Raw genomic sequence first — 17,349 nt, forward strand, 5'->3', positions numbered from 1 at the left:
TCGGATTGCTGGGCCTGAATTCGAACCCCAACTACTCTGACCATTAAGCTACCCATAGGAACATTCTCTCCCTAGCTCATAACGCCCAAATGGCTGCCACCAGCAGTTGAACTGTAGATACTTATCCATGAAAAATAGGGAACTGAATCAGAATTATCCTTATTGGAGTGCTGACAGTGGGTTAATTTAAACTTTCTTCTTTTTTAGTATTTCTGTATATAACTTATTTTCTTTGATACTTGAGAACACGTATCAATAAGAAAGTGATTCTTCTCAATAGAGAACCATTCTCCTGTAACTCAAGTGCACTATTATGAAAGTGCTAATCAGATTGTATAAGACGGCCTCCTCTCGACTCATCTTTTCATAACCGACGAAGATTAATGGTTCGGGTAATTTGTTCACGCAACACTAGTATCATAAAGTTACACAAAGCTAGCGAACACAGGATTTTCCATTTGCATCCTCGTTTCTCTCGAGTGCCATACTGTCTGCTAGGCATAGACTATGATCGATGCGTTGTTTCAGCATTCTCTACAGGGATACTCAATTAATCCTTTCTCGGTATAATTCGGCTACCCGAGCCTCGGGTCGGATCGCACACCCTTAATTTTTATACTTCAAGATGATTACTTTCGATGGAGAAAAATAGCTCGTTTCTTCTTTTTTTTTAACTTTCAGCTTCTTCAATAATACAAATTCCATTCTGCCTTTTCCTTCCTCTTCTCACCCCCTTAATGGATACCGTCTCATTTTTCCTCGTTCTCGTTCGTCGTTTTAACGACTTTCCTTTTTTTCTCGCTGACAAGGGCTGCCAGAAGCACGGCCAACCAGGTCAGCGAGCACTCTCGTCCTCGTTCGCATGTGCTCTTCCTCGTGTCTGTACACTCGTGTGTAACAGCCAACCCTAATGGGGACATTCTTTGACGTCCTGCAACCAGTGTTACCAACCATTCTCCCGTTGTTTGTGAAATTTACGGCTTTTCAACACCCACCCGCACAGTCATCCGAGCATTCCTCTTTTTTTTTTTTTCAACAAAAATTTATTCCATTGTAGATAGACCATTCTTTGATCTTCCACCAATGTTCCATCTATGTACCATTCTCTGGATGTTTCGAAGAGCACGATCATTTTACAAAAAGTTTCATTCGATATCCTTACATTATCCTCTGGGAAATTCGTTGAAATCGTTGCTATCCTTTTCCAGTAATTTACCGGTGTAAGGGAATTGGCCAGGGAAACACTTGGCGAAATGAAAGTGGCGGTGAATCGAAATGGTCACGGTAGAAATGGGTGTCTAGTTTAACGAGAGACATTTTGCGGCAAGAATAGAATTACTTGGACTGCGTGGTCGATCGAAAATTGCAATTAGCGAAATATCAAATGATCAAGTTTAGTTGAAAATTTTTGTGAAATGACAATTTTTTCCGTTTAGTCTCATTTTCTTATATAATAAACACTCTGATATACGTTTCATTGAACACTTAACATTTAACGGGTAATTCTATGGGGTCACACGACCCAAAGAGCTCTCAAACGACCTTCCAATCCCTTCCGCTTCTGCACCCCTGAAATCCCAACGTCCAACCAACTGCTAACACCATCGAACCAATGACCCATTAATAGGAGATTCACCATCTCCGGTTCGTCTGGTGAATATGTAACCAGTTCACACGGACGTGAGATTCGTGTAACGGTGTTACCCCCATCCACGTAAAGTAATCCTCCGTGGACGAATCGCGTTACACGCTGGCGCAAAACATTCGATCGGTACTTCAGAACCGACTAGACGGGGCGCGCCGTCCATTTGGTTCTATCGTCTTCTATGAAATTTTGATCGAACCACGATGTTTCAGCAGAGTTTACCTAATATTATGTTAATACAATTATAAAAATTGTCTGCTCTTTGGATAATTCAAGCTTTTTCCTTCAGAGAAAAGTATGCAATTTTTCTAGCTTCATAATTCAATTTGAGAATCACTGATTTTTCTAAGGTGGATTAATAATAAGTTAAAAGGAATATTTTAGAGCAAACCGCGGCAAAATTACGCCCAGACATTCCACGGAGGCCAACGTTGGCTTTCGATACGCGGAAGGGGGCCGTGTCTCGACGGATCTTAAATATTAGATTCCGGAAATTTCCAAGTTTCATCATTAATTCAGCGGAAGGGAACGAGGGGGGGCGGGAAAATTTCTTGGCCAAACGAGCCACCGACAGAATTTCCACGGGCAAAGGGAAAACTTTCTCTCCGTTAATCTGCATCGAAGTAGAAAATCCACGAAAATTCCGGAGATAAAAATAGGGCGATTTGGAGAAACTTTGAGCTTCGCGTTTATCGCGTGAACACACAAACTACGCCGTCGTGAAATATTAACAGAGAATTCTGGTTCCACCGGTCGTTGAAAAGCAGCGGCAGGAAAGTAACAGGGAAGAGAACGAGCTGCTTTTTCTTCGCGCACGTTTTTTCGCTTCAGCTTCGCGACTAATTCGCAATTACATCCGGCCTGGAGCTTTGGCTAATGAGAATCGCATCCCGAGCATTTCCTAGCCCCTGGAGATAAAAATTCCTATGGAATGTCTGAGAACTTTTCTTTATTTAAAAGGATATTTCAGAAAAGAAAATGGAAAACTATAAATTTTATCGTTAATTTGATAATAATTTATTGGAGCATATTAAAAAGAAGAAAAATTACTTGGTAAATTATATTTTTCTATTAGGAAATATCGTTTCAAAACTCCAGAGGGTATCCACTTGACTCAAACATCCCCTAAGGAAGCTCCCGGAAGCAACAAACGTGTTCCATTTCCAATTTCCCGTTCGGTGACGCTAATTCGATTAAACGTATCAAATTGGAAAAAAAAGTTGATGAATCTTTCGCGAGTCAATCAAAGTTGTCTGCCGTTGGAGGCATTGTTTGAACGCATCGAACGATGCCGTGAATGAAAACTCGATGAGCCACGGTCCCCGTGGAGGCGTTCGCTAACCCAGACAACGTTCCCATGCAACGGCAACACAATTACGGTAATTAATATGCGCAACGAAGTTTCAACGAACAACTTGCGGCGAATTTGCATCGATCGAGCTTATTAGAGAAACATAGCTGGTCGTATTATGAATAAAAGACGAGGGTATTGTATTTGGCACCCCTTAGCAAGATGAAATAAATAACCCCTATTCACAAACTTTCGATTTTCTAATAATTCTAAAAGAATTTCTTCAGAAAATTAATGCATACTCCAAGTAGTCTGTGATTCAGATAATTTTAGCGATCGTTACCAGGGAGCGCAGAGACGAGGATAGGAGGCTATCAGCTGGTTAGAGCCTGAGAATGGCAAGAGGCTGGCCTTGCACGCACCCTCACACATTACACGAGAAGAGAGAAGAGAGATCTGTGACGTCACATGTGTGTAGCACAGGACGTTTTGCGAATTGGGTCAAGAGGGAGAGACTGGTCGTTTAACTTGAACGCGTGGTCAGACGGTGTAGAACCACGAGTACAAGCAATTTTGGATGAACTTTAAGATTGGGCACACGAAATTATTTACTTTTCTTTATATATTCTAATCACATTCAACGAGAAAAGTTCAGAAATATAAATTTTAACTCTGGAAATTCATCCGTTCAAAAGATATGCGTATAAAAATCGAAGTGTTTTCAGAATATTTTGAGGTTAGTTTGACGCCATGTTGACTTATGCAGGGCTGCCTCTAGAGCTTCTAGTGCTCTAGACACATAAGTATTTTTTAAAATGCATGCTGGACAAGCAATGCAATCGTCGTAGGAATGACCAACGTCGTTTACCTTGAAGGAATTGGATCGCGTGTCTCGATACGGGTCTTCTCGCGTGCACGTTCACTCGTCGGTCTTCGCGCGGTAACCATCGACGCGACCAGATCTGATCCTCACGCGAACGCGATCTTCTGGATTACACGGGATCTATGATAGATCAGCTACAGGATCTACTAACTTGATTTTTTCAATTGGATCTACTCGATTCGGCTGACTTTTCATTCATGAATTTGCAACTGAATCACCGTCATTTACAAACTGTTCAAATTTCAATAAAATTCGTACTAGCGCTTGTAACTTTGTAAATCTATCACGAATTAATCGTACAATCTATTAGCTTAAAATTCTGAATTGACTCACCGTGAATTAACGAACTTTTCATTCATGATTCTGCGATTGAATCTAACGAAAGCTAAATCTATCAACGCTGCTGTTTTCAGACTGCTCCGAGTTCAATTAAATTCGTCTCAATATCGATATCGTCAAAAAACAACGATAAATCAATTATCAGATCTATTGGTTTAATCTCTCGATTGGAATTTCATCGAATTGCGTAACTTTTCATTCATGATTTTACTGAAATATAATTTTTCAATCACCATGTCCTTCAAATAATTACGACAATCACTATCGAAATTCTATTTTTAATTAAAGAAAAATTTAGAATAAGAGGGAATTCGTCGAAATCACGTGGAAATTGTTTGAAAATTCAACAACATTTGTTGCAGAGCAGTTCATCAAGCCCGCGCAATAGTGGGTAGAGGTTCCGCGATTAAAATTGGATATTCGTCTATTCTTGGCCGGCCGTCCCTGAAAGTCTTCGAGACACCGAGTGTTATTTATGTTTCGCCCAGTGTCGTAGTTCCTAAACTTTCTGTCTTTCTGAATCACCTGGTGTCTCAGGGATTTCAAAGGAAAAGTTCACGTCAACCCTCGGACGGCGGATGATAAAGAGAAAAGAAAAGAAAAACATGTGACGAAATAGAAATACACATAATTTTCAAGTAAAAATCGTCGAATAATTCAGATTTTTCTTGTCTGATAAACGCGTTCCTTATTTGTTGACTAGTGACGCCTTTAAGACGCTGTTTCAACAAGGCGTTGTTAGCGTTCGGAGACATTGTAACTGCAGACAAATAAGTTAATCCTTGGAACGCTAATGAACGGCATTTAGAAGGAATTATATAACAAACCTAATGTAATAAAACTCACAACACGAACGATTAGCTGTCGACGATTATTTTACATTTACCATCAATTACAGATTTTATTATACCATAATGCAAGAAAATTGCAACACTTCGAATCATAAAATTATCAAAGTTTTTCAAATTGAAAATATGTAGTAATTAAGGCGAAGTGCTAAAGGTAACCGGACAATAAGATGACCGAAGATGATGCAGACGTAAGTATCTGATTTGCTCTTTCTATTCGCGGCAGTGCAATTAGATCGGTGCTAGACACAGTGCTTTAGCCTCGAATTAACAAATTAAACGATCGAACGAATTAATCCAATGAACCTTAACCTCGAAATTGTCATGTACAAGTGCAGAACGATTATGTACGCAAATGAACATCCACTTGCCCGTCTACCTTTCTAGGAATGCATTCGATCAATTCCTCGAGACACCTTAGGTTTTTTTTTCTTCCTCATTAATTAAGACCTTGAATAACAACAGAACACGAATGTCCGACGAATCGTCTGAATGATACCTAGGGTAAAATCGTTCACGTGAAAAGGGCAATCCCTTTGCGGGCCAACGACCGTCGACTTACTTCGTTAAGGAGAAACATTGGTTTAACCGAAGACCCACAAACGCTCTAAGCAGAAGTCTTTGAAGAGGCTATTACAGTATTCGGATTTCCACGGGATTTTCAGCCCGTTTTCTTTCCTTACAACCGCGACGAACGAATGTTTCTCTGTTTCCTCTTTGCTCGATTTAACCAGAAGAACACAAAGTATTCTACTAATTGAAAGTTAATCCATTTTCAGCATCCTTGCATTGCTAATCGCAGGAGGATTATTAAGAAAATATTAGAAATACTTAGAAAAAGGCATATATTGTTAATTAAGTAATATTACAAAACTTGGGATTTGAACTCGAGATCCTTGCATTCACCACTATCACTTACTGTGAATGAATAGGTAATTACTATATAAGAATCTTTTAAATGGTTATGTATTGCAATCGGGGTGGTTGGTGATCAATATTAAAATGTTCAATAACATTAACATTAATTAATTACTCAAAATGGAAAGCTTAATTTGAAAAATCATATCGGAATAATTTGCATGTCACATTTCACAATCATTTTCACTGGTAAATAAAATTAAAATCTAAGGTTCATAGCAATCTATTGCAGTTCCTCTAAATCGCTCGCTATAGTTCTAAAGATCAGCTTCCGAGCAACGTAATCATAAAGGCAAATGCTAAAAATACGTTTGGAAGACGTGCACTGGTAGCCAGGTAATCATCATAGGCACGTCATTATTCAATTTCTCGTGCGTGACGATACGTCATGCAATAATTGAACGTTAATTACAACGCGAACTGACGATACATTTGTTGATACGAACACGATCGATCCTTTCCGAGAAAATAATTGCTGCGATCGATTATTGAGAACAGAAATCAGTCTCTCTAACTCCAATGAGATTATCTTAAAATTAACAAATTATTATTTATATTTCCCTTAGCATCTATGAATAATTATAGAAAGAACGTTATCCAGGGTCTAGAAACAATTGATTTTCAAATTTAAATTTTTCGTTCACTATTTTACATCGTTAGCATAATAACACTAACGGTAGTCAAATTTCTCCTCCCCCTAGTCTTAATAATAAATATTCAACCAATGGTAGAAGGGAAGTTCTCTTCAAGAGCAGTTCAGAAATAACTCGAAGGAAGAGGGTTTCTAAGAAAAAGGGGTGCAAAAAAGACAAGAACTATTATCGAGAGGGAAATGGAGAGACGAAGGAAAGGGAATATATAGCGGTGGGACATGTTAGGGTGGAATTGGTCGACGTTATCATACGAATCGAAATGTCAGAGGAATTATAAATAGGTTAGGATCGATAGGCAGCCCAGAAGGCGAGCCTGGGCGCCATCTAGTCTGCGGCCCTTCCACCTACAACCACCCCTGTTCTGTCTTTCTGACCAACCCCTTACTCATCGGACCTACGCTGCTACCTCCAGCATTTAACCTCGAATCCCTTTAAAATTAATCTTTACAACATTTAAAAAATAAAATAACTCTGATGATAATTTGAAGACCTCAAAGACCTCAAAGACCTCAAAAGTTTGAAACTATATTGGCATTTATTCAGTTTTTTTTTTTTTTTTTAAATTTTAAAGTGTCATATTACGGAAAGATTTTTATCATAATGTTAGATGATTTGAAGTTTCCTAAGAGGCAAGTTTCTGAAGTGCCGTTGAAATTTTTCAAGTTTCCCAGCGAATGATAGTTAGATGATGATCAAAGCCATTCCCAAGTTTCGTCGTCTGAATTTTAAGTGACTTAAACTACTTGTTATCTACTTCAGTATAAAAGACATCACTGTACACTTTGTGGAGGAGCTTGAAGAATATTGAAAAGACACTTTCTGCGTAGGATAAACGAAACACCCCTAAATACAACCCTCGGATAACGAATGTGGGTTCACTTATGATCCAAACCTATGGAACATTAATTAGACACAGAAATTTTACAAATTTAAATTAATTGCTATCTCAGCGACCCAAGGGTTAATTTTTCAAATGATAAAATAGGATTATTTCCAAGCAACTGTATTCTTCAACCCTCCAAGCACCCCTTTCTCTACGATTCCGAGCGAACAAAGCAAAAGAAAAGTAACAGTATCCTCAAGAATCTGTCCAGCCCCGAGGTCCCGGTCTCACATGAGCTCGTTAGAAACACTTGTGACGGAAATGAGCGTTTTGCGGCTCGAAACGGTCCGAATGAGAAACATTAAGTAGCGTGTGATGCGACTGGCAGGGTAATTTCATGCTCTTCTCAGCTCGAACCAACGCAAACGTAGAATTTCTATGAAAAACCAGCAGAATGGCACGTTGAAAATGAAATTCTGTCAAGAATTTTCAAGAAGCAAATGGTATCGAAGCCACCACTGACTACCTCAACGAACAAATCTCATTTTAAAGCTTAAAAAGCCTTGACATGAATCGACGATAGAGGGTTCGATTTGAAGCTACCAGTTCCAGCATCAGCCGGATCTGGTCGGGCACCAGTGTTCCATAGTTGGAGAGGACAGCAAAGGTCGGCCATGACGCTCGTTTTATGTACAACGTTGATTTCATTCTTTCGGTTTATTGTATCGCGCAATCGATCCGTCGATAGCCGAAGCGAATCGACACCAGAAGCATTGAATGAACACGAACGTCACCGCGTTATGTAACTGACACGAGGCAGCTCGCGAAGGGCGTAAATCCCTTCCCCCCTCCCCATCGAAGGTCGTAGCTTGCAATCATCATCAAACCACTGCAAACCTTCCCTGTTTCATTTTTATATCAAATTAACTAAAAAGAAAGCAATCTGATCGTCCTATTTTTCATTATCATTATAATTAATTCATTCTCGGACGGCGGACCATGGAGAGAGCCATGCTGAAGAGATGAAGGATATCTGACTACTCCCCTGGTTTATCCTAAATTATCAGAGCTTTCTTATGTTATAAATAGAATTATTAAAATGAATTATTCAGTGGCAAAATGTGTGAACAAGCGAGGGACACCTGAACTACCGCAGATTAGCAAAGGGCACCTAGTTGAGCCCGGATTTTGGCCCAAAATCAAGGCTCCATTATATCCCTCAAAAACGTTTCACAAATATAATAATATAAAAATGTATAGGGTCTAAATTAGCGCATTAAGAAAAAGTGACAAAAGGATCGAGCTAAATTTCTTGATTCGAACGATTGAGAAGATCGGGACTCGCGATAATGGAGAGACGGAAGTGGCTCGAAGGAATTTCAATGAACGAAAAACGTCGGTAAGGGCCACGTGTTAAAAGGATCGACCTTTTCAATTGACGGTCCGCGGCTGTCCTTGGGGCCGACAGTCCCGCGAGAACTCGCGTGCGAAAGCTGGCCCTCTCCCATTGTCGTGTGTGCTTGGACGAGCGGTTCGATATCTCGTAACCGAGGAACAATCGAGGTTGGAATGCGCTCGAATTCGAGCTGTACCGCGATCGATCCTCGACGGAAGCCTTTCCGTTGACCCGGTTCGCGATCTTCTCGCCGCGGGGCAGATCGTCGGAGACGGCCCAATTTCCGCTCGAGCTTCCGTTATTTAGCCGCGGCGTTCGCGAACGAGCGAAACCGAACGCGAAGCAATCGTATGGAGAGATCGTTAACGAACATCGGGGGTTGGGTCGCAGAGGGTAGAAAATGGAAGGGAGAGAGGGCGTGTCGCGTAACGTGTAGACGTTACTTAGCTCGGTTACATCCGATCATTTTTAAAGGAACGTCATTTCGATAAAGGTTTCAAAAGGTGTACGAAATTTCTTCTTTAGGATGCGTTATATCATACAGTTCCTCAAACGGTGAACGATAATTAACTATCACCGATTTTATCCCTCCTAGCGGGGAGCTTGCGCACGGCCAGTCTAACGAATGCTGAACTTTAATAGCTCGCTAAAAATATCAGTTTCCATGCAGACGTTATTTTCCGCTGGAACGTGGAACGATCGATCGACACGAAGGATGTGTCGAGCAGAAACCAGGCAAAGAACCGAGACGAATCAGTTGAAAGATCGTTAATAGACGAAAGGGAGGGGATTTCTCTGTTAGAAGAGTGAACATTTGATGAATAGCTCTTCTCGGACGATTCTATGCCGTCTGTCACGAGGAGAAACGGTAAAGACGCTGTCCTCGGTCCGAACCGATGAGACCGGCCGAAAAAATCGAGGTCCGCGGACTTCCTCGGTTCTCGAAACGGTTCCATTCAGGATTTTTATGAAAAATTATGACGTCTCTTTGGGAAGTCCGCAGCTGGTTGTTCGACGCTTGCGCGCTCCGCTGCAACACCCTCACCGACATCCCTTGGACTACTTCCACCCTCCCTCCCAAAAAGAAGGAGCATGGACAGGCTCTCGTTCTAGCTTTCCGTCCCGGTCAACCCTACACTCTGAACGACGCCTAAAAAATACTTGATCCGCACACAATTGGGTCAGGGAACCACGCGTAATCCGCGATCGAACCGCACCGTCACCGAGGCTAACCACTCTCCTACTCCACTGTTACAACCATTTTGGAGAACCAGGCCAGTTACGATAACGATTATGTTATTAAGTATAAATTTGTTTAAAATAAAAGACACTTTACCATGTTGTGCGTTCTTTTTCACCGGGTCGGCTTGAACCACCAAGAAAGAGAAGAGAAAGCGACGAGGTAAAAGAAAGAAACGGAGAGGGAAGGAGAGAATCTGATTCGAGGAAGTCCCTTGGTTTCCTGGAAAACGACACTGACGGAACGAATCACAGGGAAGAACTGTTTCGCGCGGATTCCGCGAGAGTTCGACACGGAAAGAAATATGGAGAAAGCAAGAGGAAAGAGAGAGAGAAAGAGGTGCAACCCTTCCTTGTCTCTCCTCTCTTAACTCTCTTGCTCCCTCCTACCCTCTCCCTCCCACCCTCGATCGAAGCTCCTCTTTAGCAGTGGTTACACCACAGACTCGCCTATATATCTATATCTCTCTTCCTTTCTCTCTCTCTCTCTCTCTCTCTCTCTCTCTCTCTCTCTCAATCTCTCCCGCTCTCTTTCTCTCTTTCCCGTTTGCCCGATTTTCCAACTAGCGATCATTTATCGATCACTAGACGTTACATCGAAAGGAAAGGAAAGATTGCCGTAAAGATAACGTTTGCACGAGCCCAAACACCCACGATTGAAACCCTAAGCAACACTTAGGGTAGTGACCATAGTGATGGAGAATCGAATGCGTCCTGTACCCGTAGAGACCGATTCCCGTGTCTCTAACAACCCGTTCTTCCGACCTCTAAAACCCATTCACGCTTGTCACTCGTGCTTCCTCTCTCTTTCTTCGTCCCTCGCCACGTCCCTTCCCTTTCTATACCATGGACGAGCACAAACGACACGCACGCACGAACGCACACATACCCGCACGCACTACCTCTAATCTCGGCTATCTCAAATCAGTTCAGAGAGCTCGATAAAGCGGTAAAAGCTTGTGGAACGGCTGTCTACAAAGCGAAGACTCGGTCAGAGACTGAAGATGGCTGTGTTTCTGTTCTGTATTTTTTTTTTTCTTTCTAAGGCAATCACAAACCTTGTCACCCATGGCTGCGGCGAGCGGTGTTCGATGAGATAGAAGGTTAACAGCGCGGCTTCGGGTGGACCAGAGACTGACTGGCGTTTCGAGTCGTCGAGAACCGCCGGCATCATCGACCCGTCCTACCCCACCACCTGAACTATACCCCCACCAACGATCCAACGTCCCTCACCCGACCAACCCGCTCAGTGCACAGGCACGCTAGCCATCCCCACCACCGCCCGTTCTCGATTCACCCCCATTCCCGTGCCGTGCAACTAGAGCGCCACCACCCAACCGACTTCAACGTCTCCTACGCGGAGCCTAGAACCCAGCGATGGGCTCAATTCCTCGTAAGTTGTTCGAAAAGCTTCGAGAATTCTAAGAAATTTAAATGAGATGTCAGATGAATCGTCTAAATTGTATTCCAGGGTGGTTAGAGGCTACCCTTTGAGCAAGGACATTTGACGGGGCACTGTAATTTGGTTCCAGGACATCTTATGGCAAATTATTACAGGATGTACATTTAACTGATTTGCACCCACTATGCGGGTTGATTCTGTGTCATCCAGTCATCTTACAAGCTACCTAAGTATCGTTTTCAACATGTGTAAGTCATCGCATCGATAATTTTCGTCTGGCGAAATTGGTCGAGGGGTGCGGATCGCGTACCCATCGCTACACGGAGCCCCGCAACCCCTGTGCCCTGGTGCACAACCCCCACCCTCCTCGCGGCACCGTTCGAACCCCTTAGCCTAGAGGTGGCCGTGTCTGCCGCCACCGCGCCAGTCTGCGTCCCCAAAATACTAGGGCGCAAGCTCCGCCGTGTCCGTCCAGTGGTTCTCATCCGGTCGACCGACTTCGGAAAGATTACTCGAGACGGCCGTGTCCGTTGGTACACCGCTCCCTGGGGAAATTTTTCGGTGAGAAGTGTGCCGGTGGCGGAGGGTTTAATTGGCTACGGGTGAGAAGTACACCGGCCGAGTCGATGCTACGCCCGAGGGAGGAAACGGAAGACGGTGCCACGGGACAGGAAGGTTCCGGGGCTGTATTTTTGGAAGTGTCGCGAGCCGGAGGGTGGGATTTCAGGAAGTGGGACACTTGACGTACTCCGGCTGCACCATGGATATAATGTAACCCTTCGAGGATACGACACGTCCCATTCATCGATCGACAAATAGATGGGAGACTGATGATGTCTGGGGCTTGATTCCGTAGACGGGACGTCGGAAAACGCCCGGGGACAGAGGGTTTTAAGCCCTGGATGAGAATCGTAGGATTACGGGACGTGAGCCGCTTGGTATTCTCCGGCTGCACCGTGGATAATCTAATTCCTCGAGAAAATGACGCGTGTTCCTTTCATCAATTGACAATCTGATGAGGTCTAAGATTAGGAGTTTCTCTTGGATACAGGAAGGGATCCGAGTCTCGGATGAGAATCGCTGAGCCACGATCTGTGCTACTGGGCTACGCGCTACACAGCACTTTGGCCGACCGACCGACTCTACTCGCACACGATCCTCTTTCTTCCTCTCCCATTATCCATCTCCCTCGTCTGTTAGAACGCTCTATACAGGTCCCTTCGTCTTGCTCCACCATGCAAATCTGCCGTCTTGCACCTTGCAGCAGCCAGTCTGTCCTCTGCTACCGAGTTTAATCGAAGAGTGTGTCGGCTTGCAGCGGGGCTCTGTTACCCACTGGTACACAGGGATGAACGAGTGCCATATTATTCCCTGTCTGCGATTATGTTTACCGTAACCTAACCAACCGGTCCCGTTGCTCCTTGCTTCCATGATGGCTTCCAGCGCCACCGGAACCGACCAGACCAGACCGAATGGACAAAATCATCTAACAATTATTCTTAACGAATCTTTTTTAGAATATTGTAGCTCGTTATTCTCGTTGTTCATTAGCAAAGTCAACAGTCCAGAGGCGGAATCTGAAGTCTTTCCGCTCCAAGTTAGCGATTCGTAAACAAAGGAAAGATAAGGAAAAATCCTTGCTAGGTAGTGAACATTAGTCTCTGCTTGCTCTCCTAACGCAGCGACGTTTAACAGAGAAATTAGACCCAGAATTTTTTTCTTTTCTCTTCGGTATCTTGCTTCTAATGGATTACTCTGAAAACACCTCACGGCTTCGAGTTAACGAACGTTTTCAACGCTTCCAGAGAGAATCACACTTAGCTAAGTGTATGCGCATCGACTAAGCGTCCCGGATGGGTATCGTTCAGTTATTTTTCTTCATTTCCATCCTTTTAGATTCCGTTCGTAGGAGGAAATTCAATCGCGAACCAGCAAGCTTTCCTCCTTGTCAGCGATTTAATCATTGGACCGCCATCAACTCCGACGGACCATCCCTTCCGTACTTTTCATTACGGCTCGTTAAGCCACGACTCGAGAGAGTAGTCCAGTCGTTTCCAGACTTCGAGCCACACCGGTGAGTCAGGTCATTGCCGGAATTACTCAATAATTACTTTTGTCGTCGACGGTCCGAGCGATCCTGAGCGCGCGCTCTGCTCATCCTTGGAATCCGCTTGCGCGTATCAATACAGGCAGCTTTAAGAAGCTTTAAGCATCGATGATTGCGATTCTTCAGGGGTCTTCCATCACTGACATCTTTTTTTTTTCTTTCTTTTTTTTCGGTGCGAAGTGAAACTAATGTGGGTTCGTTCTACTGGCGAAACGATATCTGGATTAGCTGTACCAGAAAAAGGGTTAATCGACTTTGGCAAGGTTCGATCAGCGAACCGATAAATCCAATAACGCAAATCGTCGAAAAATAAGAAAATGTCAAAGACCACGGGAAGGGAGAGTGCGCGACACGATCATCGAAGCGTCAGCCAGATCGATTCTCCAAAGGGGGATGGAGGCACTTCCACGGAACTGGGCTAGCCTAAAGTCCCTGAAACAACTCGTTACGTAACTTCCGGCGGCGTACTAACCGACAATGCGGTGTTCCTTATTGCGGGCTACCGATCGTTCTCCACTCCGTTAGCCCTTTTCAACCCTTTCAATCTTTGATAATTAAGTTTTTCATACAATTAGAATTAAGAAGAGAATGGAATGAAATCAAAATGAATTTCATGAAGTCCTTGTTCCTTTCTGTGCTGAAAGATATTAAGGTTTAGGGGTTTGAAGGTTCCATTAGAAAGATGAAATTTTCTTCGATGTAAAAGTCTTCGTTCGTAGCGATTTCTGGTCATCCATAGTAACTCACAATCGATCCATAGTGATCTCTAGACATTTGTAACCACCTACAGTTATCCATAAGATTCCCTAGTCACTTATAGTGACCTTCAGGCGTCCCTAGTGATCCCTAGACATCCATAACCACCTACAGTTACCCATAGTGTCCCCTCTGACACACAAAGGATTTGCTGGTTGACAATGACGATCGATAGGACTGAATAAATGACTGTCACACAGATAGCGGACAAAAAGAAGAAAGATATCTAGCGATGTGATTATTCGGGAAGATGCTGGACGGGCTGGCTGAGTTCTTTGGAAAATTGGAATCGAACCGAATATCCCAGAGGATAGAAAGGTGGTTACGTAACTCGTGGAAAATCGTTGGTCCACGGGAGGCACCGAGATTCCAGGACACTTTTCACTTCCTGTTGTCGTATTTTATTTGTCAGGTAACTTTGAAGATTTTAGAGATAGTGGAAATAGAGAAGATGTTAACGGAATATAAAAACATCAATGTAAGACGAAAAAATAAACATAATTATAAGGTGGTTAAGAGGCATTATGCGTGATGTAAGCAAGGAAAGGGGCCACGTACCATGATTCATATCCTGCGAATCAAATTCGTGCGACAGTTTATGGATGGAACCTGGCGTGCACATGACTGAGGCATTTAATGAGTCACCTCGTTAATCAGTGTTGCGTTTTAGCTGAACTGATTAATCATATAAGACAGCAAATTGAAAGGTTGAAATTTGAAATTTAAAAATTAACTATTGATTTACTACTAGTAATTAGAGTTTCAATATGTCTATTTCCAGTGAGACATCGAGCGTGTCAATTTCGCATTTCGTATTTACAGTACACGCGGCCGATTAGTCGATCGATCTTTCGTCCAGGCGATTCCATCGCGATACGTCGAACAACGGGCCAAAGCAGGGCGCACGAATCGGCCAGAAATGGGTCAAGTCCTAATTGCATCGACGACGAAAAAGAGACGCCTCGAATATATCGCGTGCCGTGTCACGAGAACCATTCGATTTTCCAATGGAAACGGCAATGGAAAGGAAATAAAGAATCAACGAAATATCATACCTTTCGTTGACTTCATTCGCAAACCGGTATGACAGTAATTGAAAAACTGATAAACAAGGGAATAAAATGTACCATTTTCATGTTGTTATTAAAAAACTTCATCCCCCTAGTCGCAACTTTCTAAAAGAACGTGCTTGAAATGTTCTTTTATTGGTACACTTGGGGGATCGTTTGCAGAAAAAAAGAATCGTTCCCGACGAAAACACCAAGTTCAATTTAATAGAAGAACAGGAAGCAGAAAAACGGAAAATTGCCCGTGAAGTGGAGTTTGGCGAGAATTGATAGGATCGAGGAACAGGAGAAAGAAGACAGTAGAAGAAGTCTGTGCCAAGTCAATACTTTGCTCTCGATAACGTCACTCGATTACCGATTAAAAAGAGATTCCGATATCGGCAAAACAGTCGATCAGAACCTAAGTTTCTTTTTTTTGTTTTCTTTTTAAGATTAACTCTTTCGTTGCACTTGTACCCAATTTGTTTAACATAAATTCCTTTGAAATAAAAATTACAGAAAATTAACAAAAAGTATTGAAGTTTATCATTAAAATTTTTCAATTTACTCTGAAATTTGCAAAAAATTATTCCAAAGTCGACATGTATCGCCGCTTTACGATGGAAAATCGAACCAGATGGGAAATGCTCGACCATACGCGTTGTACAAGCATCGAAACACGGATTATCGTAACGTAAAAATAGAACCGCTTAAGGTGTCGACGTGATCTGCCGGTATTTCAAGCGGTTTCAACGGCAGTATCGAACAAAACGTTTCGCCAGTTCTCGATAACACGGCTCGTTTATCGAGCACACAGGAAAGACGGATAAAGAATCTAAACGTATTTTTGACAGCGGAATTATAGAGAGGGAAATGAGAATTCAACGGCGATCGAAACGTACAACCTTCCGAATGATGTATTTTATGGAAGAAGAGTTAAGAGAATGGCACAAAGTGCCTAAAGTGCCCAAAGGCATCTTTCCAGGTACACGTATATCCACTATATGTAGAATTCTACGAACTGTATTTTATTATTCCTTTGACGTTAAGTTCGAAAATACCCATTGTAGGACAAATTATAAGCGTGACGGACTTTGGATCCCATAAGCGGCTCTGTTATGGACCGCACGTCGCCGACCTTCCGGCCTAATAGAGATATCTCATTTTTTACTTTGTATACTGAATAATGGTCGACCAGCGATGTTACGTTTAATTTTACTTAAAAATCATCTGTACCGTGTCACGTGTCGCCTTCCACGAGTCAAGTCACGTCAATTTGCCAGGAAATAAATTCTCATACTGAACACGAGTACGAAGAGGAATCCGAAGAGCGACGCGAACAGGTGAATCGTTTTAGCCGCGTTTCTTCCGGCTAAAGAGAGATAGATAGGGAGTGTGAGGCCAGGAACGGCATTCATCGAGCAGCCGAGCGATTCGCAGTGACGCGAGTTATGCAATCGCCGCGACTGGCCTTGCGCCAATCTTGCGTATCACTCGAATTCGTCCCACAAAACGATCGACGGAGACAGACGGAAGAGGGAAAAAGAACACGTTTCTGCGTGTGCCGCGTGTTACGAAACGCGTGTGCCGCCACAGTAGCTGACCGCGTGCGTCTCTATATCGTCACTGATGAGTTTCTCGAGCCTGGTCAACAAACAAGGTAAATTCCATACCGTTTCAAACGTTTTGCGAATGGAAAAGAGAAACCTAATAAAGAGAATCGAATGGTATTAACGATCTTAAAATGGATGTCGTCGTAAGACGTTAAACCGGCCCCGGCCCTGGCCTAATGCCATCATAAGACGCCACGCTCAACAGGGTGGAGGTGCTTTAAAATTATTGATCAGTTGAACGAGAAGTAGGTACATATACGGTTGTTAATATTAACGTATCGGATTTTCAAAGGACCTTTGATCTCGACTGGCGTCGATTATCGTTCACGATTTTCCACGGGAACGACGCTCGTCTAGCACGGTGCTTGACGGAACTTTAACGACGCAAAC

The 17,349-nt window shown here is 43.0% G+C and overlaps 1 protein-coding gene across 8 annotated transcripts in view; it reads right to left on the reverse strand.

The window, feature by feature from the left end:
- The window catches only part of Atpalpha (sodium/potassium-transporting ATPase subunit alpha), a 64,436-nt gene that overhangs the window by 21,953 nt on the left and 25,134 nt on the right, over positions 1-17,349 (reverse strand). The window contains exon 1 of one of the 8 annotated variants that reach the window (XM_034321123.2): positions 11,094-11,246. The exons of 4 other annotated variants lie outside the window; for them this stretch is intronic. In XM_034321123.2, coding sequence (XP_034177014.1) covers positions 11,094-11,105 — 12 coding nt within the window. In that variant the 5' untranslated portion in view covers positions 11,106-11,246. Of the gene's footprint in view, positions 1-10,132; positions 10,327-11,093; positions 11,247-17,349 lie in introns of those variants that run through there. 3 more of the 8 variants (XM_034321120.2, XM_034321121.2, XM_034321125.2) reach the window with 3 other exon arrangements.

Source organism: Osmia lignaria, chromosome 12, assembly GCF_051020975.1.
Source record: "Osmia lignaria lignaria isolate PbOS001 chromosome 12, iyOsmLign1, whole genome shotgun sequence".
In the NCBI taxonomy this organism is placed as follows: Eukaryota; Metazoa; Arthropoda; class Insecta; order Hymenoptera; family Megachilidae; genus Osmia; species Osmia lignaria.